At 39.2% G+C, this 23,470-nt stretch overlaps 1 protein-coding gene across 3 annotated transcripts in view; it reads right to left on the bottom strand.

The window, feature by feature from the left end:
- TPX2 (TPX2 microtubule nucleation factor) overlaps positions 1–23,470 on the bottom strand; it is a 60,467-nt gene that overhangs the window by 516 nt on the left and 36,481 nt on the right. For 2 of the 3 annotated variants that reach the window (XM_020990696.2, XM_020990697.2), the window contains exons 10-16: positions 18,935–19,073; positions 17,861–18,077; positions 11,902–11,997; positions 10,441–10,617; positions 7,902–8,048; positions 7,013–7,124; positions 3,170–3,357 (exon numbers count right to left, since the gene is read on the bottom strand). In XM_020990696.2, the coding sequence (XP_020846355.1) occupies positions 3,170–3,357; positions 7,013–7,124; positions 7,902–8,048; positions 10,441–10,617; positions 11,902–11,997; positions 17,861–18,077; positions 18,935–19,073 (1,076 nt within the window). The remainder of the gene's footprint in view (positions 1–3,169; positions 3,358–7,012; positions 7,125–7,901; positions 8,049–10,440; positions 10,618–11,901; positions 11,998–17,860; positions 18,078–18,934; positions 19,074–23,470) is intronic. The other variant, XM_020990698.2, reaches the window with a different exon arrangement.

Genomic DNA, 23,470 nt, shown 5'->3' with positions numbered 1-23,470 from the left:
GTTTCCAACTTTCTTTTGTAACTTAATGGACAGGTTGGGCTAAAAAACAAAACAAAATAAAACAAAACAAAAAAAAAGGATTCCACCCCAATTTCAAACTATTTCAGACTAAATCATTCCTTATGTATAAATGGATGACAAGTATGGCATGCCCCCTTTACCAAAAGAGAGTCATTAAATAAACCACAAAGCATTAGAAATCACAAAAGTATAGTAATAAAATCATCTTGGGAGGGGGCCTAAAGGAAGATGAATAGGCACTCTTGTAAACAACATTTGCTAGGTGCTATGAGAGATAAGTGAAAAAACTTAAGTTATTGTTCCATTCCTCCTAGAGCTCAAAGAATGGTTAGATAAGTGTGACCATGAAATAATAGCAAACAAAACAACACAGTCTATGATTAAGAGCTAAATTCAAAAGCAGAGACTCTATGCACTCTAGAATCACTTCCACTAAAACAGTCAAGGGATTTGGAACTACAAAGGGCCTTCAAGACCATCTAGGCCAACCCTTTATTTCACGAGTGAAGAAACCGAGGCACAGAGACAGGGAAGATCTCACCCAAATTACAGGTACTAGGTGGCAGAGCCAAAGTTTGAACTCAGGTCCTGACCCCACATGTGGTCCTCTTTCTGCTACACCACATTATCTCCCTAAATCCATTAAAGTCCTACTAATAGATGTAGTAAAGAACCACACAGTGCAGTGGATAGAGCTCTGGCCTCGGAGTCAAGAGGACCTGAATTTATGGGCAGCTAGGTGGCACAGTGGATAGAGCTCTGGCCATGGAATCAGGAGGACCTGAGTTCAAATACAGTCTCAGATGCACACTTACTAGCTGTATGACCCTGGGCAAGTCACTTAACCCTAACTGCCTCACCAAAAAACAAAACAATAAAGTCCTTTTCAGCAGCTAGGTGGCACAGTAGATAGAGCACTGGCCCTGGATTCAGGAGGACCTGAGTTCAAATCTAGCCTCAAACATGTAACACTGTGTGACCCTAGGCAAGTCACTTAACCCCAATTGCCTAGCACCCCCCCCCAAAAAAAAAGGCCTGAGTTCCAATCTGGCCTCAGACACTTGACACTTACTAGCTGTGTGACGCTGAGCAAGTCATTTAACCTCGACTGCCTCACCAAAAAGCCAAAAAAAAAAAAACGAGAGAGAGAGAGAGAGAGAGAGAGAGAGAGAGAGAGAGAGAGAGAGATACAAACTGCTAAAATCTACACCAATGGAAGGACTGATGAGACTAAAGATCCATCATCAAGGTAAGAACATGAACTACAACAGGCACTGAATGAAGGAATGGGCATTCAGAGAAGGTCATAAAGCTTAGACAGGGAAGGCTGATTGCTCAAGCATGCTCAGAAACTGTGGGGCCCAACAGGAAGGCGACCTAGAGTCAGAGATTAGGATTTCAGTTCCAGCTCCCACCCTGAACTACCTGTTTGGCTGTCCTTGGGCAAATCCTCTAACTTCTCTCCTCCAGACTTGGCTCATTTGCTAGCTCACTGTTATTAAGGGCTTAAAAATCTCTGAAACTACCTAAGTTGTGAGAAAAGCACTTCGTATAGCTTTGAGTGCTATAATATGTGAGCTATTATTTCTGGTGCCAGAGCTTCATGAAGAGGCAGGATGAGCTCTGCCTGAGAGTACCCACATCTCCACCTGGTGCACACAAAGGCGGGAGAGTAGGACTGAAGGTGGAATATCCACAGAAAAAAGAAGGGCAGCCAGGTGATGCAGTGGATAGAGCACAGGACCTGGAGTCAGCAAAATCTGAGTTCAAATTTGGCGTCTAGCTTTGTGATGCTGGGCAAGCCATTTAGCCCCGATTTGCCTCAGTTCCTCACCTCTAAAATGGGAGCACACTAAAGAAGGAAATGGCAAACCACTCCAGCATCTTTGCCAAGAAAATCCTATGGACAAAATAAATGGGGTCCTGTAGCATCAGATACAACTAAACAACAACAAAGGAGAATTCTGGCCTGATGACAGCTGTGGGTTCTAGCTGGGAAGTAGAGGGAAAGGGAATTGGATAGTAAGTAATCTATATGCCAAGAACATAGTATTATATCTGTCCTCAGAGACAGTTTTAGTATTTTCAAACACACTGTGCCAATTCTCAGTAAGTAGTAGTAGTAGTAGTAGTAGTAGTAGTAGTAGTAGTAGTAGTAGTAGTAGTAGTAATGACAATTAATATTTTTGTACCACTTTAAAATTTAAAACATGCTTTCCTTACAATTTCTCTGTTGGTAAATCATATGTCATTATTCCTATTCTATAGGACCTATCTGGGATGGTGGGGTAGTGTGAAGACTCTCTACCAGAAGAGGTACTCTTCTCCCCACCCAGGCCCACCCCAAATCCAATATGGGCTGTTTGACTGTTAATGTAGCTAGAAAAGGAAGGGGCTTGCTGCAACTTTCTTGCTGCCCATCAATTCTCACCATCTACCCTGCTACAGGCCTGTTAACAGGCCTCTAGGTCATACCACCCGACTTGCTTCTATCCCTTACAGACCTCAGCATTCCCAATCACCCTCCTGACACATAACTTAAGGATCCCAGGGCCTTGCTAAATGCCTATCCTTGCCTCCTTTGAACTTCCTTTCCATCTGATCAACTCCATGAAAGCAGGAATCATCTTAATTTTTATCCACAGAGCTTAGCACAATGCTTGGAGAATTGTGTTGAGTGGGCTTGGAGAGTAAAGGCTTAATGAATGCTTTTTCATTCATTTGCAGATAAAGAAACTGGAGTCCTAAGAGGTTAAATAATTTGCTCAGGGTCACCAAGACTCAAGTCTCTGAATTCTAAAACCAATGGAGAGAGCTCACTGCACCACAGATGAGGAACAGAACCAATTAACACTAGGAGGACCAGACACATCAGCTGATGCAAAAAATATGATAATCTTACTCTGAAATAAAAATGTTTATCTCACTTTATTCAAAAATGCACTGTATCAACTGATGCAGGTTAGTCCTCTGAGGTGTTCTTAAAATCCTGTCCCTCTAGTGCTTAAAGGCAAATAGTGCATGACTTGTTCAAATCAAAGCCTCCCTTGTTTGCTCTGAAACATACGTCAGAGTGACTGAACAAATGAAGGGCAGAGCAGAACGCTGTGAACCTGAGGCTCCCCTCATAAGACATCTACTCCGTTACCAATTCTTGGCGCAGTTTTGCTAGCTCTTCCTTCTTCTGCTCCTCTTCTCGCTGCCTGGCCTCCTCGAGCTTCTGGGCTTTCTGCGCTTCAACCTCAGCCATCTGCTTCTCAAATTCCTGCCGTTCTCTGGCTCTCCTCTCTGTTGCCAGCTGAAAAGGTTCCTGAACTATGGAACCAGAAAGGTCCTCTGAGTATAGAGACAGACAAGGAGAATCTTTATAGAACTAGACAAAATCATAAGCAAATTTGTATGGGAAAAGACATGACAAGAATATTAAGAGGCACACTGAAAAGAAAACTAATAAAATGAGCCTGGTACTCAGACTTCAAAATATATGACAAAGAGATTATCAAAACTGGTACTAGGCAAAAAAAATAAGATATAGATCAATGGAACTGAATGGATATACAAAACATATAGTCAAATATATACACAAAAGATCGGCAATTGATAAACCTCTATAGTAATTGGGAAAAGGATTCATTATTTAACATTAACATTTTATATTAACATTTAACATTATTTAACAAATGTACTTGGGAAGATGGCTGTCAGTTTGATGGAAAAGCAATTTAGATCCACATCTTACATCAAATAACATCTGTGAGTTCCAGCAGAATGAGATACAAACATAAAAAAAGATTTCTAAGAAAATGGAATTTAATATTGATCTCAATTGCGGAAAGCAAACAAATTTAATTCAATTCAACAAACAGAAGAAATTAATGGAGACAGGACAGATTGTCTGACTATGATGAAAGATTTATAAATTTTCTATATAACTAAAAACAAGTAAAAGAAAAATAACAGCTTGGGAAAAATACTTATAGCAGATATGACATAAAAACTTGATTAGATATTTTCAGTCTCTTAATAGAAACTGTTAAAAAGTCAGTAACAGTTTTCAAAAGAGGCAGAAACTGTTAATAACCACTTGAAAAAAAATGCTTAACTTTACTAATAACCAAAAAGATACAAATCAAGATAACTTTCAGGTATCATCTGGCACCCATCAAATTGCTAAAAACAGATAAAAGCAACTAAACTCAATATTGGAAGGACTGTGGCAAAACAGGAATGATCATTCATTGCCAGTGGAATTAAAAACTGGTATAATCTTTCTAGAGAGCAAAATAACAGAAGGTAATTAAGGTTACAAAAAATAAGTATACATTTCAACCCAATAATTTCTTTGTTTGGAAAGTACTTTATAAGTATCGTCAAAACAAACAAAAAAAGTTGTCTATATGAGGCAGCTAGGTGGCACAATGGATAGAGCACTGGCCCTGGAGTCAGGAGGACCTGAGTTTAAATCTGGCCTCAGACATATAACACTCACTAGCTGTGTGACTCTCAGCAAGTCACTTAACCCCAATAATCTAACAACAACAACAACAACAACAACAAGTTATCTGTTCCAAAGATTTTCACAGAAGCACTATATGATTGCAAAAGACTAAAAACAATCCAATTGTCATCATTAGTTACGTAAATTGTGGCATACTCATGTGATGAAATGTTATAAAGCAATGATGAACAAAGATGAAAAGTACAAAGAAACCTAGAAAAATTTACAAAATAATACAAAGTAAAAAGCAAAACCTGACAACTGGATTATACACTAATTACAATCATCTCTGTAAAAGTGAATGTGAATGAACAGAGAAAACTGATGCAGACTGAGAGGAAAAACTGAAAGTTCTGATGCTTTTAATAACTACTTACATTTAAGTCTGCACTGATATCTAACAGTATAATAAAAAAGTAAGTAACAGCACCTACCTCTCACAAGGTTGTTGTGAGGATCAAATGAAATAATGTATGTCAAATATAACATAAATTAGTAACTACTTTTTGCCTATGGACTTATACCGCATCATGAGCTGGAGAACGTTTATTCATTTGGACTTAGGAGGGCTCCAACTGCAGGAAAATGCCACTAAGCTGAGCTTGAATGCCCAGAGAGGGTGGCAAGTCCTCCTTCCCTCAGAGGACAGAATTGCTTTCTGAAAAGAAGAGGTGACTTGCTGCATACAGAGCCCTCCCTGATGGCACAAAAGGAACAGCTTCATTTTTTTCTGCATTTGAAAAGACCTGGACAGAATGATTACTCTTTGAAGCCTATGAAATGGTTGGTGAGGGCTGGCCTTCCCACTGAGGACCAGAAACATTTTTATACGTTTGATGTCTAAAATTTTATATAATTGCTTATGTCAAAATTGCTGTCTACCAACTAAAGAGCAAAAACTACAAAAACTGTTTTTAATAATGTAAGGTTTCCTTCTAGATTCTCTGCCATCTGATAGCCTGCATTTTATAAAGTATACAAAATTCATATCTATATCAATAACTTGATTTGTAAGGGTATTCAAAGAATGAATATTTCAGCTCAAAATTGTCAAAAAATTTTCTTAAATAGGTTTGCATCTTTATGCCTTATGAAATATGGTATACTAGAGATGAGAGCAAGTAGGTGGCACAATGGATACAGTGTTAGGCCTGGAGTCAAGAGGACCTGAGTTCAAATCCAGCCACATACACTTACTAGTTGTGTGACCCTGGGCAAGTCATTTAACCCTGTTTGCCTCAGTTTCCTCTCTGTAAAATGTAAAATGAGTTGGAGAAGGAAACGGGAAAACCTCTGCACTATCTTTGCCAAGAAAACCCCAAATGGGGTCCTGAAGAGTCAGACATGACTGAAAAATGACTAAACAACAACAAATACTAGAGACATTTTATCTCTGTAAGACTGGACTACTTCACAATGCTTCAGGTCATCTTTTCAAACAGGTATCATTGTGCAGTGCCATAAAGAAGGAAGATTGGGGTTGAATGTGAGTAGACCTCAAAATATTCCCTGAAAGTTTAAAAAAAAATCTTAAATTCATGGATCAACTGGTTTTCTTCTCTGTGGCTTCTTACTAATAAAAAAAAAACAATCAAAGGGAGAAAGGAAGAAAAAAATAAACAGGAGAACATTAGTACAACTAGAAGGCCAAAAGCTGAACTTAAAAAACAGGGTTTCTAGGTCTCACTGGAATTTAGGGTTGTAAGAAGGCTTAGAGATCATCTAGTTTAACCTGCTCCATCTACAATTAAGGGAACCAAGATCCAGAGAACTTAAGTGACTTGGGCAAGTCACCAGATGAAGCAGAGGCAGGATCTGAACCTAGGTCTTTAGACTCCAAACCCCATACTCCACTATATTAGGCTGTATGATAACAGCAATTTTAAGTCACGGACAGACAAAACAATAGTTACCTGCAGATATGCACTTGACCTGAGAAATTCAGTGCCATACAATGTCTAATTATGCATAAAGATGAAAGTTTAAAAATGCCACAGAACCAGAATCACGGAACACTAGAACCAGAAGGGCCCTTGGATAAAAAGAGGAGCTGGCCCTTAGCACCTAGGGATCCCAAGTACCAGGCCAGTGCCCAAAAAGAACACCACCTACAACACAATTCCATTAAAGCCATTTCTAACAATATCTTATACGGGAGATGTCCTGAAGACCTAATCCTAGAAGAGGAGACCTGGCTCTTACTGCCCTCACCTACAGCTGGGAAAACCTGTACTTCTTGTTGAAGTGCCAGCTGCATCTACCCAAGCTCTTGGCCCCAGACACATTCTGCTTCTCTGAACTGAACCCAACCTCCATGTTCCCTTGAGGACAAAGGAAGAAATTTCCCCTTTCTCCAAAAAGGCCTGTTCTTTAGTGACACAACTGACTGCGTTGAACTACAAAGTCTCAGCAGTTTTCTGTGCCCCGGAAGTCTCACTGCAACTTCTTCAATCACCAACCCAAGTACTTTGGAAGTAGACACAATAATCCCACCTGACGTTGGCTTTTTTTCTTTTTTGGGAACAAAGGGCTCCTGATGGATGACAGTGTTTGGACGAGCTTTGAAGCAAGCTGCTTCTTTCTGCTGCTTTAAATCTTCTTCAAGCTTTAGAAAACAAAGAGGAAAAAAGTCAACCATACACTGAGATGACACATTTCTCCAGCTCACTACTCCTCACTAGTGAAGGTAACCTCGTACACTAAGGGGAGATTACAGAAGCCTGATTTAAACACATATAGACAATCGGCAACTTAAATATACTAATCACAAAACAATAATCACCCAAACTAGACATTCTGCCAGAAAACACCACCAGTGAGGGGAATTCAGCTAGTTCTTGGGAAGCAGAACTCTGGTGCAGTGGAGGGGATTTCCCACAAACAGGGATCAGGTCATAGTTTCCTTCAGACAGAGGCTCTAAACAATCAGCTAAAACAATGTGAGATTTAGAGCTTCTGAGACTTTTTTTTCCCCCAGATAAGCTAAAGACTCAGCTCTCAAATAAGGCAACATTTAGTTGACAACTGATTCACCATGTTCATGTTTATCTACTGTCTAACAAACTTACTTACAACACATTCTCCTGAGAAAGCATTCTTACCATTCATATTCTGCTCGTCAACACACCAATATAATACAATACAACAAGCAGGTTTATAGAGTTCCAGAATGTGAAATAAATCAGTCTAACAAATTGATTAAGTTTTAAAGATATTCCCCCTTTAAGGAACTTTAGTAAATGGTGACATGTCCTAGGTAATTGCTGAGAGAGCTACTCTCTGAAATATAATCCTTATGTCAGACAGACAGACAGACAGACTCTCAGTGCAATGGCTCCGTCTGTTCTTAGTAACTTCCCCACTGCTCTCCCTCTGTCCCCACCTGGTGCTTCCAAGTCTGAGCCTTAAGAGCTCCTCTCTCATCTGTCTGTAGGTGGAAAGGTTCAAGCTGGGTTAGAGTCTTCACTTTCTTCTCTGGCAGGCTAACAGTGTCAAACTGAGGCAGGGGCTGTGCCTTGAATTTAGGAACCTGATCAAAAAAAAAAAAGACAAAAATGAGTATGAGACATAATTTACTGCATGATATAGACAGAGCCTCAGAGCTACAATCTCAGATATGCCTAGTCAAATTGATCAAGAATTGGTTGTCATCCGTGATTGCTACTGACAGTAATATGACCAGCTCAAACTATAATACCCAATTTCTTCTTAACACACACACAGACAGACCAGTGGGGCCTTCTCGGGGATTCATGTGTTGCCCCAAGACATCAGAGCAGATTCTTCTCCCATAGGCCAAGGCTCTGACCCAGAAGCAAGAACACAAACTTCCAAACAAGGCCACATCCAGGCTGAACACTAGAGGAGGGGCAGACTTTCTAGAGGTACCAAATCTTCTCTCTATGATCTAACCCTGTATATATACACAGTCCTCACCCTACATTAATTCCTCAGCCAAGGTGGGAAGCACATGGTCAGATCAGCGGCAGAAATCTCTGCCACTGAGTACTGAATACTAGTTTCTAAATGAGAACATAGATGGGTCCAAAGGCAGTTATTTACAACACGCCACATCTATACCTCTGATTCCTAAGCTTCTCCCGCTACTTAACAACCCCAGTGACCAAGAGAATCTAAGGGAACAGACAGTTCTCGCTTAATGTAAGTGCACCATTCCACAGACCTCCCCACCTGTTCCCTCACGGGCTCTGTGCGGCTGAGCCCCCTCAGCATGGGGCTGCCCAGTCTTGGAACCCTTCAGTGAGGTGCAGCAGCCTGTCAGGAGCCAGAGACTGTGCAGACGCAGGATCCTGCAATCACCCACAGGGAAGTCAAATTTGTATAGTAGGAGAACTGTCTAAATTTCAAACAGCCCAGAGAAGGGAAGCACATCAAGATGTTAACAGCAACAAGGTCCAGTACGTGGATTCCTAACCTTTTCTGTGCTGTGGACTGGTCAGTCTGCTAAAGCCTGCGGACCCACTCTCAGAATGTTTTTAAATTAATAAATAAACAGGAGTACAAAGTCCATGTTTTAATTCAACAAGCACTAATTAAGTGTCTAATATATTTCAAGTACCATGTGAGGCCAACAGACTACAAAAAATAAAAACAGTCCCTTCCCTCAAGGAATGTATATTCTTAGTAATTCACAGATTCTGTGGGTTTTTAGGACTTAGGATGATCTCTTCCTTCCACACCTGCAGTTAAGCTTTGGTTAGTTACCAGTGGCATTTCTCCCCCCCCCCCCCCCCCCGAACTCAAGAATGATCACCACAGCAAGGATAATCAACAAAGTTCATCCAGCTGAGAGCCACCTTCATGACACAATAAGGGGACCAGGCTTTAAGGAGGCCTTTGGAAGTCACAGCAACCCACTTTATGTCTCTGGGCACCTGCCTGTAAAATGAGAAGTTCTCATTGTGAATGAGGTCAAATGGCTCTTCTCTAATGCAGAAGTTCTAAGGTATTGACAAAAGAAAAATGCTTGGAAACTGTAGCATGCTGTCTTCAGCTTGTGATATAAAAGAAAAGCTTCCTAACAATCCAAGCTGTCCAAAAGGAGAATTGGCTGCCTTGATAAACAGTGACATATTCCTCCTCCTCCTTTCCCCATCCCTGTCACTGACGACGTTCAAGGGGGGAGTTAAATGAGTTTTGGTTAGAAATATTGTAGAGTTTATTAGACATCTGTTCACGTACCAGCTGGACCAGATAACCAACCTATCAAATCCCTTCTAATTTTGGGATTCTGTGGCTCAGAAGTAAAACAGTCCAGTCCTTTACTCCCTATAGGAACCATCTCTACATCTCATCAGGTCTTCATTGAGTCTTCCTGCCCAGGTTGACATAGAATTCGCCAGCTGTTTCAGCAGCCCATTCCATTGCTAGAAGCTCTAATTGTGAAGAAATTCTTACTTACACTGAGTGAATCTGCTTGGTATAACTTTTACCCATCGGTCCCAGTTCCCCCAAAATACTTTCTTCCAAACAATAACATTTCATATATTTCAAAGATGTGATTGTCTCCCCTTGCTCTCAAGCCATCTCTTCTCTACACTTCCCTAGTTACCTAAAGCAATACTTAGGACACATCCCCTGACATATCACCATCTTAGTGGCACTAATTTGTAACCACCCCTCCTAAAATGTGGTGCCCAAAAGAGCACACAATATTCCAAATCTCATCTAACCAGCACAAAATACAGTAGAACTCATTCTGGATACCACATATTGAGCGTAAGATCTCATTGGCTTTTCTCGGTAGTTGCATCACACCATTGGCCCACATGGTTCAAGGACTGAATGCAATCAGAAAAAGGAAAATACTTAGGCTGTAACAATTGAAAGCTAACACCCCCATCTTTAACAGGCTCACTGTATTCATCATTCAGTCTCAGTGCAAAAATGCAAACAGCTACCTCTCCTTTTTGTAGCTCTTTTACTTTCTTCTCCTTTTGTAATTGCCGCTCTTTGTCCCGGGAATCAAAGGAGAAGGGGCAAACCTCCACGGTTCTCTGCTCTGGGATTCGAGGCTTAAAGGGCACCCCGTAGTGTGGCATGGGGTGAGATTTGATCACTGTTGGTTCTTCTTCTTCCTAAGAGGGAAAAGTCCAGTCACAAACAGAGCTCCTCCACATCAGGAACTGTGAATGCTACAGATTGGGGGTTAGGCCTAAGGATACTGGCCCTACCACTAACTAGCTACATAATATAATCACCCTCTCCTGGCCTGTTCTCTCATGCAGAAAATGGGAACAACACCTATCCTACTAAGAGAGAATTCATATAAAAGAACTTTGAAAGGCTCAGAGAGCTATAAAAACTCCCAGACTACATAGTTTGTGAGTGAAATAAAAGCATTCCATTAAAGGAGCACTAAAGTTATTTACATCTGAACACAGACAGGAAACATCACAATCTTATTTTGGATTCTACTGCCTGCTATCTTCTAGTTCAGCTCACTGTGATAACAAGCGTACCTTCGTTTCACTGTCAAACCTTACAAGAATGGATCTTTGGGGTACACAGGAGCATACATTTAGAGCTGGAAGGAGTCTTGGAGACTATTCAATCCGACTCCCTCATTTTACCAATGAGGACAGTGAGGCCCAGAGAGGTTCAGTGACTTGCCCTAGATCACTCTGCTAATAAATGTCTGAGGCGAGACTTGAATCCTGGGCTTCCTGACTTCACGTCTCTTCCAAAACAAGACTGAGAACATATAAATGGCTTTGGTTCAGAGTTAACAAGTATTTTAGTTACAAATGTGCCTAAAAAAAACCTTATGTCTGATACCTGCTATAAAATTACCCTATCCATAGAGATATTTATAGACAATTTAGGAGAGGAAATAAGAAACTAGCCTGATCAATGACAGTTTACGCATACTAACTTCATGAAACTTTGCCACACAGTGCATCTGTTGGAACTAGGACCCTTGGGGCAAAAAGAGATCAGACAGATGACACCCCTTTATGTGACCTGTAGCTTGGTAACAGTCTGTGTATACTCCAAGACAGGGGTTAGAAACCTAGAACACCATGTACCAAAGGCAGCATAATGGCCAATTTCAGGGGCTAATCTCTACTGCCACATCTCTCTATAAGGGCCTGAGTTGTAAATTGATCCATTGTGTACAGCCCCCTCAACTCTACTGTCAAGAACTGTTGAGGCTATGTATATAAAGAGCTGAGCACATACCTATACTCACAACAACACTCCTCTGCACAGCAAACCAGGGGCTAGAATCTCTCAACCCACTTCTGAAAAGTCAATTCCAGACAAAGGTAAATACTGAACTCAAACAACTGTAGAAAGGGTACATGTTTGAAGAGAAAAAGTCAGTGATTTGAATCCCTGCCCACCCCTCCCCAAATCACCTCATCTTCTCTGGTGAACACACGGACTCTGTTCTTCAGGGCAAAGGCAGGAGATCTGGGGATTGTGGTAGGGAGCTTTTTCTTCTCTGGAATACCCTGGGAGGAGGGAAAAAAGGGTGCATTAGCTAAGAAGCCCGAGTCTACCCCAAGGTCTCCCAGGAGAACAAAGACTGTGCCCTGAAGCTTACACACCAGCCAGTCACCTTCCTAAGTACCTACTCAGAGGACCTTCGTTGACATTCAGCTTCTACAGAGTTAAATGACACCTTCAACATTTAACACACACAAGATAATCAGTCTCATTATTTTATTGACACACTTAGTTCATTCATTCATTGTATTCACCAGCCATGGCTCATAAGTACTTTGTAACCACAGTCAGGAGAAAAAAAAAATCAATGTCACCATTTAGAATTTCAAAAAAAAAAAGTCAGACTTTACTCTTTGTTTCAAGGGAAGGTTCTTGGGAGGTAAGGAGAACTAATCTAAAAACAAAAGGCACCAACAAAACTTTAAAAAGTTTTTTTTATAAAAAGTATCACTGGGCCTGAAGACAATTCCAAGAGCGGTTCCTAAAACAATTATGAGCAAAAGCGACATTGATGGAATAAAAGGTACACGACACAGAAGGCTGTACTTAGAAGCTTGCCACAATGGGAAACTGAGGGTCGAATTCCACCTTAAGGGGAGTATGGGGGGAAAGTGCCAAAAAGTGTAGGCATTCAAGATAATGACTGAATGGCAGAACATTTTTTACACTTAAAAGGTCCTGATGTATTTCTTGATACCATTCCCTCCGGGTAGCTAAGTGGCAAAGTAGACAGAGTACCAGCCTTGAAGTTAGGAGGACCTGAGTTCAAATCCAGCCTCAGACACATGATACTTACTAGATGTGTGGCCCTGGGCAAGTCACTTATCCCCGACTGCCTCAAAAAAAAAAAAAAGATACCATTCCTTCCCTCCTAAATAGCAGAGTCTGTCATCAAGACTAATACAAAGCATATAAAATAACTTTGAGGGAGACTTCTGGAAAAGTATCATTACTCTTCCTAGAGAAAGCCTACAAATATTAGATAGACCATATTGAAAATAAGGGGGGCTAACAAGGAGCTAGTGTATGGAATTAGACAAAAATTGTAAAATCTTTTATTTAGAGCAGAGGTTCTTAACCTTTTTTGTGTTGTAGACTTCCCCCTCTGGCAGTCTGGTAAAGCCTAGGGACCCCTTCTTAGAATGTCTTTAAAAGCATAAAACAAAATACGTAAAATTTCAAAAGAAATCGATCGTACTGAAACAGTTTTTACTAAATTAATTTATGGAATATTATTTAATTATTAATTTAATGTGTGCTAGTAATACTTTTTTTTTAAGTTCATGGACCACAAGAACCCTATTTAGAACAAAATGTCAGTAATAATAATGATGATGATAATGGTCAAGAGAAATAATGAAAAAAAGTAGTAAGGAAGGTGGAAGGTAGTATTATTAGATCTCAAACCAATTTCAAAAAGGAGTAATCAAAACTACTTGGTACTATATGAACTCATGCACACTGAAGTAAAGAGAACCAAGAAAATATGCATAATAACTACAAAAAAAAAAACAAATGCAAAGAACCAAAAAATCTGAATGCTGAGTGATTATAATGACTAAGTTTGAGTCCAAAGAAGGGTTATGAGAAAGCACCATGCCTTTCTTTCAGTGGTGAGGGACTATTAGTGTGGAACACTAAATATATTGTTGGACTCAGTTTTGCTGGGCTGCTTTTTTTCTTTTCTCTTTCTCTCTCTCTTTTTTTTTTTGGTCTATGGTACCTTTTTTAAAATTTTAATTAATTTAGTTTTAGTTTTCAACAATCATTTCCATAAGCTTTTGAGTTTTAAATTTTCTCCCCCTCCCTCCCCAAGACGGCGTGCAATCTGATATAGGCTCTACATATACCTTCCTATTAAATATATTTTCACATTAATCATATTATAAAGAAGAATTAGAACCAACAGGAGGAACCACAAGAAAGAAGAAACAAAACAAAACAGAAGAAAAAAAATCTCTTTTTTTATTCTTAGTTATAAAAGATTGGCTTTCTGGGTGAGAGAGGGAGAAAAAATAAACAGCCTGTGAAATAAGTTATTTGGTACTGCTTAAAAAGACTACCAATCACCCAACAAACACTGTTATGTGCTAGGCAAAGGAGACACAGGGACAAAAGAAAAACAATTTCTGGAACCTTACAATTTACCCAAGGGACACAACATGTATACATGAGTATATAAAACTAGGTAAAAGATAACGAGGAGTGGGAGAAGGCACTAGCAGCTAGAGGGATTGGAAGACTCCACACAGGAGATGAAGCTTGAGCAGAGCCTTGAAGGAAAGTAGGGATTCGGACAGACAGAAGAGAGGAGGGAGTGCATTCCAGGCACAGGGAATAGACAGCAGCAAGGAAATGGAATGTCTTGTGTAAGCAAAACTAGGATCAGATATCATGAATTGAAGGCATTTTCCACTCCATCATCCTGGGGCCCCAACTCTTTCAACTTAACCTGTGTTTTCAACTACGAGTCTAAGTTTGTTTATTTTTTTTGTGACCTTAAAGTGCTATTCCTCTCTACTTAAAATTTCATTTCCTCTGGGCTTGGGGAATGAGCTAGAGGTAAAAAGTTGTAAAGAAGGAATGTGAGAGCAAGAAATGCTGAAAAGCCTTGAAGGTAAGAAAATGAAATCTGAACTTGATTCTGAAATCTAATGGGAATCTGGGGGCACTACATGGGCAGACATGTAGTATCAGTGAATGGAGGGGATAATTTTAGCAGAGGTATTTTGAAACTGAATTGAGGAGTCAGATGCAGGAAGACCAGGGCTAGCAGGCACATTCTTGCATACTTTCCTGAGGTAACATTTGCTTCACGTCTCCCTCCACCCCTTTTTAAAGTAGTTAATTTTTTTAAAGTCCATGGCTCATTTTTTAGCTTAATACAAAGCTATCCAGGATCACGTTAGTGAGAACACTCCATCTTAGTTATCTATCCATTTGTACCCCCTTGCTCTCAACCACAGAATGTACCCGGTTATATTATTATTATTGTTATATTAGCCTAAGGTACAAGCTCAAAATCTTACACAGAGGCCCTCTGTGAACACATTTGTTAGACTAATTGGCTATAAGAAACACAAAGAAGTATTAAGAAGAGGTTTCCTACCATTATGAAGCTTATAATCTAGTTGGAAAGGTATGTAAAGATATAAATAAAACATATCCTCTATTGCACATACATTTTCCTGAAAACCATAAATCTGAAAGGCATCTCTTTCCATTTTCCTTTAGTTTGTTAGTATTTTATTTTATATTTAGATTGCTTATCCATTTGGTGCTTGCTTATTTTGGTACATGGTATAAAATGTTCAAATTAAAAGCTTATTGCAAAATTTAGACTTAAATTGGAAAAAGTAATGAAAACCATCAGACTGTGTAGGTCTGGCCTAAAGAATATCCTTTATGAATATGTGGTTGTTGGATTAGAAAAGGTCAGTTTACTGGGTTCAGTGTTTCTGGAAAATAGGACAATTCAAAAGGACAAGTTCAGGGAACCCCTTAACAACAAAAGACGGCAGCTGCTAAAAAGCTAAGAGATTTGGTAGGGGAAACAAAAGGATACCAGAGCTGTCGAGGCCTTATGCAATCTCATTTTACTGAGGAGGCAAGAGACCACAAAAGGAGAAATGAAGGTCATGCAGACAGAACTAAAGCCCAAGCCTTCTGATTCCCAGTCTACCTGCATTCATCAAGACTAGAATACATACACTGCAGATTATAGACAGAAACTCGGATAAGTACAGAGAATCAAAGTAAGATCACTGCACAGCCACATGTGCACGTGCTTGAAAGAGGTCTGACAAGGCAAAAGCAAAACCAGACCTAATTAAAAGAGATAATCAGGGAAACTACATTTTGCTAAAAGGTATCACTAACAATGAAGTAATATCAAAAATTTTACAGCAAGTTTCTCTGACAAAGACCTCATTTCTCAAATATATAGAGAATATAGAACTGAGGTCAAAATTTATAAAAACAGGAGCCATTCTCCACTTGATAAATGGCCAAAGGATATAAACAGGCAGTTTTCAGAAGAAATCAAAGCCATCTATAGTCATATGAAAAAATGCTATAAATAATTACCGATTAGAGAAATTCAAATGAAAACAACTCTGAGGTACTACCTCAACCAATCTGAAATGACAAATGCTGGAGTAGATGAGGGGAAAATATGTACACCAGGCCTGCACAACCTGCAGTCCAAGGGCAGACTGCAGCACGCCAAAGGATCTCTACTATATGCAAAGGATGTTTTCCTCTATGTTCCCACGGGCCACAAGAAATCCTTTGGTTATGCAGGCCTGACATACACTAATGAATTGCTGGTAGGGTAGCAAACTGGTTCAACCATTCTGGAAAACAATTTGGAACTATGCTCCAAGACCTATAAAACTGTGCATACCCTTTGACTCCGCAGTATCACTACTTGGTCTGTATCTCAAAGAAAAAGGAAAAGGACCTAGACGTACAAAAATATTTATAGTAGCTCTTTTTGTGGTGACAGAATTAGAAATCGAGGGGACACCCATCAATTGAATGATGGCTGAACAAGTTATGGCAAATGATTACGACAGAATGCTATTGTGCCCTAAGAAATGACAAAGGGAGGGGTAGTTTCAGCAAAACACGGCAAGACCTACATGTACTGGTGCAAAGTGAAGTGAGAAGAACTAGGATACCATTGTGCACAGTAACAGCAATGTCATAATGATGATCAACTATGAAAGACCTGACTACTCTGATCCATACAATGATCTAGGACAATTCCAAATGATGAAAAATGCTACCCATCTCCAGACAGAAAAGTGATGAACTCTGAATGCAAATTAAAATGTAATTTCCTCACTTTCTACATTTTTCTTGCTTTTTTGTAAAAATATGGCTAATGTGGAAATGTTTTGCATGATTTCACATGTATTATGGACATAATAGTACTTGCCTTCTCAGTGGGTGGGGGAGGGGTAGTATGGTGGGAGAGAATTTGGAATCCAAATTTTTAAAAGAATGTTAAAAAATAAACAATAAATTTACCAAAAAAGGAAAAAAAAACAGTCTGAGATACAAATGCCTTAAAAGCCAGTACAATCAACAAAACTATGAATCCATTAGAAAGTGTTTGTTTTTCTAGTTCCACAAGAACAGTTAGGACTTGAGGAAAGAAGGCAGCACCTTGGATAGACCCTAGAACTTGGGAGTCAGTAAAATCTGAGCGTGAATCTCAGCTCCAATACACACAAATTATTGAGACCACAGAGAGTCATTTAACCTCATTCAGCCTCAGTTTCCCCATCTACAGAATGGAGCTAAAAATAGCAACTATTTCACATGTTTGTTGTAATGGTCAAATGAGGTAATACATGTAAAATATTTTTTGGGACCTTTAAGAGAAGTATAAATGCTGGCTATAATAATTATGATTTAAGATTATTATAATATACTAATGTGGTTATTTATAACATAATTATAGATATAACACATTATATAACATGATAACTACATTATATTAATATATTATCATTAGGTATTCTATTATTCATTATTTGTTACATAATCATTGCTTTCATCATCATCATCATCATCATCATTATTACTAACAAACTGCTGACATAGTCGCTGAGAACATAGGGTCACTCACCTCCATGCCAGAATGGGGAAGAATGAATGGCCTTTATTATACTTAAAAAAAAAACTACCAGAAATTGCAATTAACCTGACCCAATTAATTCCATACCCCAACCTTTTCTTACTTTGTTAAAAACTAAAACATAAATACAAATCCCACCAAGTTGGTACCCACCCATCTTATTCAATTTCTGGTTCTCAGACACTTTTACTTGCATTTGAGGAAGTAAAAAAAATTCTTACCACAACATCTTCCAAGATCCTGGTAGGACAAGGCCTAGAATGAAACTCAAAGTGCTCTTCTTCTGACTTCTTCTTTGCCTCTCGTTCCTGTATCCTTTTCTCAATTTCCAAGTCAAATCCAATAGCCTGAGTGGGTGGCTTTACAGGAGGTTTCTTTGGTATGATAGGCCCACCTTCAAGGATTCTAGAGTCAAGTTCCCGTGCTTTGAATTTGTATCTGTGGAATGATTAATGGGATTTCAAGAAAGTAAAACAAACAAACAAAAAAGATGGTGTCAAAGACAGAAACAATCATCATGGAGATTTCTCTTCATAAATAGCATATTTTAAACTTTATTAAAGTATCAATAATCATAGAGTAATATCATCCTCCAATATTGCTAGAAAGGAGAAATTATTATATAATGACCTAACACTTAATTACTCCACAGAATGTGACTCTTCTTTACTCATAGTAAATACATGCTTCTCTTCTCCACAAGCACTAAAATAAATAGTACCATTAGGAGGAGAACACTTTCTATATCCCATCTCAACAACATTTAACCTTAGATGACTGAGTGGCATTAGCATAACAAGACCCTGGGTGTTAGAAACACAGTTAATGGGAAGAACACTGGACTTAAGAGTCAGACGACCTGTTCTGCCTCCTGGTAACTGAACAGCTATGGAAAAGGCATTTAACCTCACTAAGCCTCAATTTTCTCATCTGTAAAACAATATTTGTCCTATCTGCTTCACAGAGTTGTGAGAATCAAATAAGGTCTCTACAAAGCACTTTGTAGCTGCCAAGCACTACACAAAAATAAGCTATTAATATAGCAGCTTAAGAGTAAAATTTGCACAAATTAATCTGGAAGAATACCAAATGGTTTTCTTAAGTAATAGCTGGCTTCTTTTCCCTCACCTCTCCCAACTCAAACCTGACTCCCTAGCTGTTGCCTCAGTCATTGGGCTCCTCACCTCGAGGCTGGGTGAGAAAAGGACACATGTAGTGTGACTCCCACAGATCACCAGGTAAGGAAGTGCATCAACTGCTAGAGCTAGATTTTCCATGGTTCTGTGGAGACTTACTGTTGGATTTTCTCAAGTTCCTCTGCTTCCAACTCAGCTGTGCTCTTGCACGTGACAGGCCTTGTGCGCTGCTTAGTTTTAAATACAGGAGTCTGTGGGTTTGTTATCTTGAGCACTGACGGTTTGGAGGGTAACAGACCTACAAAGCGAAACCATAAAAGTGTCACTGGATTCCCTGACATCAGCTGGGCCTCCAGCTAGGTTATATCCAGGTCACAATGTAGACATTTTTCTATGGATAACTGTCAGGAGCAGATGGTGCCTTGGCATATTTTAGCAGTCTTCACTAGCATCCAATCTATCACTCCACTCAGGAGGAAAAGCTTCTGATTTATATAAAACATTAATGTTCTTTTTACTATAAAACAAACAAGAGTCACTTGTATGGAGACTATTTCCCCCCCCCCAGTGGCTAATGCAGGCTTCCATATTTATCATCACTTTCTACTACTCTGCTTATGATCACCACAAATAATATCTTTATTCATTCAGATTCAAGAAAAGGTCTTTCAATGCCCAGTGACTATTCCCAGTACTATGAATTCCCAGGAAATAGATATTTGTATCAAAGAAAAAAAATTAACTTTCCAAAGTCAAATACAGGACTTTTTTGTAATTGGGTGGGATAATAGGAATGAAACAAATTAACATATATACTGATAAACAACTCAAAGAAGATAAGTGCTTTTAAAATCAGTAGCCCCAAGGATCTTCAGGTATCACATGATTATGCAGGGCTGGAAGGAATCTTCCACATCATCTAGTTCAACCTCCTTAGGAAACTGAGAATTAGAGAGATGAATCAGTTTGTCCAAGGTCACAAACTACCTGGCAGGATTTGAATCCCAGTCCTGTAAGTACAATGATCTTTCAACTATACCACATTTGTCTCTTTTATGAAGGTCTCTACATATTTAGCAACAGACAGCATTATTCATAATTTATTTTAGAAATCAAAACTAAATGCCATTCAAATTTCCAAGCTGAACTAACCTGCCAAACCCATGAACAAAATAATATATGGGGGGAAAGGAATAGCTATCAATCCTAGCTTTATTAAGAGAACTTTCTTTTATTTTCAGAGATCATTTTGTGGTAGCAAAAAAACCTAGAAACTAAGGGGAGAAAGGGGGAAATTTTACCCAGCAACTAGAGAAGAGTTAAACAAATTATGGTACAGTGTACTGTAAAAGGAAGGAGGAAAGGTACAGCTTCTGAGAAACCTGAGAAGACTTCTATGAACTGATGCAGAGACAAAGTGACCAGAACCAAAAGATCAATTTATACAATAACAACATTGTAAAAGAGAAACAACTTTGAAAGATTTAAGAATTCCGACAAATAAATACAACTATCATCCGTGATTCCTGACGACCAGTGATAACAACTACATCCTGACATAGAGAGGGTGGACTCAGAGTGCATTATGTGACATAAAGTTCTTGGATATGGCCAATGAGGGAATTTGTTTTTGCTCAACTATGCATACTTGTTACAAAAGTTTTGCTTTTCTTTCTTTTTATTCAAAGAGAAAGGACAAGATTGGAAAAGAAAGACCAATTCATTCATTAAAATTTTTTTTTAAGTTCATTTTTCTTGTGAAAAATTCCACTGATTTTCAAATGAGTCTCTTCCATTTTCCAAACAAAATACCTTATGACTGACCGACAATGGGGCACATTACAGATCGTTAATTTCCAACCTGCAGCCCTGTGCAAATCAATAAACAAACTAACACAACTCCTTAAAACTGAATAAATGGGGATGATAATAGCACCTACCACTCTGGGTTGTCTTGACGATAAAAGGAGGGAATATTTACAAAGCACTCTGCAAACCTTAAAGTGCTATATAAACGCTGGACTGTTGTTATTACCTATTTTAACAGTGAAGAATAGTGAAAAGAAAAACCATCTCCTTGAAGTGAGACTCTAAGCCATTCTGAACTTATTAGTTGCATAACCTTGAGCAGGTTACTAGCTCCTCTGCTTCTCAGTTTCTTCAGCAATAACATGAATGGGTTGGACAAGATGACCTTTAAGGTCCCTTCTTGTCCTAAAGCTGTGATCCCAGGATCATATATAAATGAAACCAGGGAGGAAAAAAACCACAGAAATAAAAATGAAACCAATTGTCATCTATTCTATAACAAATTATGCTCATCACTGTTGACAGTAGAACTACCACATGGACTCCAACAATTCAATCCTAATTAGACTATATGAGAAAGTGAAAATGGAAGATGATAAACACAGGAAGAATAGCTAAATCAGATCAAGTATACACAGAAAAAAAAATCCATGCTGAAAGGTAAACAGTTTTGAGGGACTGATTTTCCAAGATACCTAGAAGATCCTGAATAAATGAGGGAAATAATGGACAATTTGATTTACCCAAAAAAGGCCAACTAATCAATAAGTAGTGAGCCACAGGCCTATTTTCTAATCTCTATAAAATCTTTATGAGAATAGTCAATACATGTATTGAGGGTATTTTAAAGAAAATATCAGAAGGGAACAATAAGGCACTGATGAGTGATTTTCTATGGCAGAGTATACAGCTCCAGTCACACAAATGACTGAAAGGTATAGATAGAACATAAGATCCATTCTGTTTCACTAAGAGGACTTGACTCTACAGAGAAAAATGCAGCATTAAAGAGTCTCCTCCAATGCATAAGCCACTTTTATATGTTAATATGTAACAATTATCTTCTATTATCAATGTCAAAGATGTAGAAAAAAAAAGAAATATTCTCAACAAAGGTGTTTACCCTTTTTATGTTAGATCTCCAGCACAGAATAAAAATCAAAGAGCAGTTTAAACATGTGTCCAAAACTGAACTCATCTTTTGCCAAAAAACATTCCCCTCTTCCTGCTGAGGGTACTACTGTCCTTCCAGTCACCTGGGGTCACCTAGGTAACAAGTAGGTATCATCCTTGACTCCTCGCTATCTCTCATTCTTCAGATCCAATCTGTTGCCAAGACCCCTCAATTTCACCTTCATAACATCTTTCAAATACGTCCCCTCCTCTCCTGACACTGCCACCAGTCTGGTACAAGCCCTCATCACCTCACACCTGGACTACCACAGCAGCCTGCTGTTGGGTCTGCCTGCCTCAACTCTCTCCTCACTCCAATCCATCTTTCATTCAACTGCCAAAGTAATTTTCCTAAAGTGTAGGTCTGATTGAGAGACAGACACACACACACACACACACACACACACACACACACACACTCTCTCTCTCTCTCTCTCTTCTCTCTCTCTCTCTCTCTCTCTCAATAAACTCCAGTTACTCCCTATCACCTCTAGGATCAAATAGAAAATCTTCTGGTGTTCACATCTGAGTCCTAGTCTTCCAGTCTTCTAATCCCTTACAACCCTGCACATACTCTGTGATCCTGTAACAATGGCCTGGCCTCACTGCTGTTCCTAACTCCCAGCCATTTTCACTGACTGTCGTCCATGCCAGGGATGCCCTTCTTCTTCATCTCCTCCTCCCAACTTTTCTGGCTTCTTCAAGTTCTGGATAAAACCCCACCTTTTGAGGGAAGCTCTTCCCAAAGCCCCATAATTCTAGTGCATTCTCTCTGTGATTATTTCCAGTTTAGCCTGTATATATCTTGATTTTACATAACTGTTTGCATGTTTTCTCCTTCACTAAACTGTGAGCTCCTTGAGAAAAGGGACTGGGTTTTGTCTTTCTTTGTATCCTCAACCCTTAGTACAGTGTCTGGCATAGACTAGATGCATAAGAAATGTTTACTGACTAGCACGACATGGTGCTGCACACACCTGTTTGTAGACAGGCCCAGGACATCACACAAAGTTGTCAGTTTGATCCCAAACCACTCAAGTGTGAAGTCTAAGAATCTACACAGGAAAATTCAAATGGATGAAGAAGTCCCTATTGTCTAGACTAGGATATGAAGATGGACAGAGCCCACTGAATCAGTCCCTCTGAACATGAGTCTTGGACAGGCACTGTAGATGAATGATGAGCTAGGCCCAGAGATGAGTAGGAAGAGGGTCAGCTGAACTATACTTGGAAATTTACACTGCACTTTCAACAATCTCTAGTTGGTCCCTGACACAAAACCACATTTTTTTAACACTGATTTCTCTTCTAGCAATGTCGTATACAAACAGTTTGGATAGCAGACAGATTGGGGTAAACATACATGGTGGGCAAAGTGCAGAGGTCTCAAGCCAACCTTCCCCACCACTAGCCAGCACCAGCAGGCGGTCTCTCCACAAGCCCATTCTTTTACTTCCACTTGGGGGCAGGAGGAATTCAGTGGAGTACTAAGTCAAGGGGCAGAAACAGCAAGAGAGCATAGTAAAGTTATCACAGGTTTGTTTGGGTTTTTTTGGAATATGGATTTCTTTCAGAATTCTTTATGTAAAGCGGAATTTGTATAATGTGAATTTACATAAAGTGAGAACTGTCTGTAGCTGCAAACCATGGAACATTATTCTTTGAAGAATTAAAATTAAGAGGAATCCTACTGTGCTATAAGAAATGATGAGC

Source organism: Phascolarctos cinereus, unplaced genomic scaffold (genome assembly GCF_003287225.1).
Source record: "Phascolarctos cinereus isolate Bilbo 61053 unplaced genomic scaffold, phaCin_HiC Scaffold_2;HRSCAF=192, whole genome shotgun sequence".
NCBI lineage: Eukaryota > Metazoa > Chordata > Mammalia > Diprotodontia > Phascolarctidae > Phascolarctos > Phascolarctos cinereus.
This window is presented reverse-complemented; position numbering and strand designations above follow the sequence as displayed.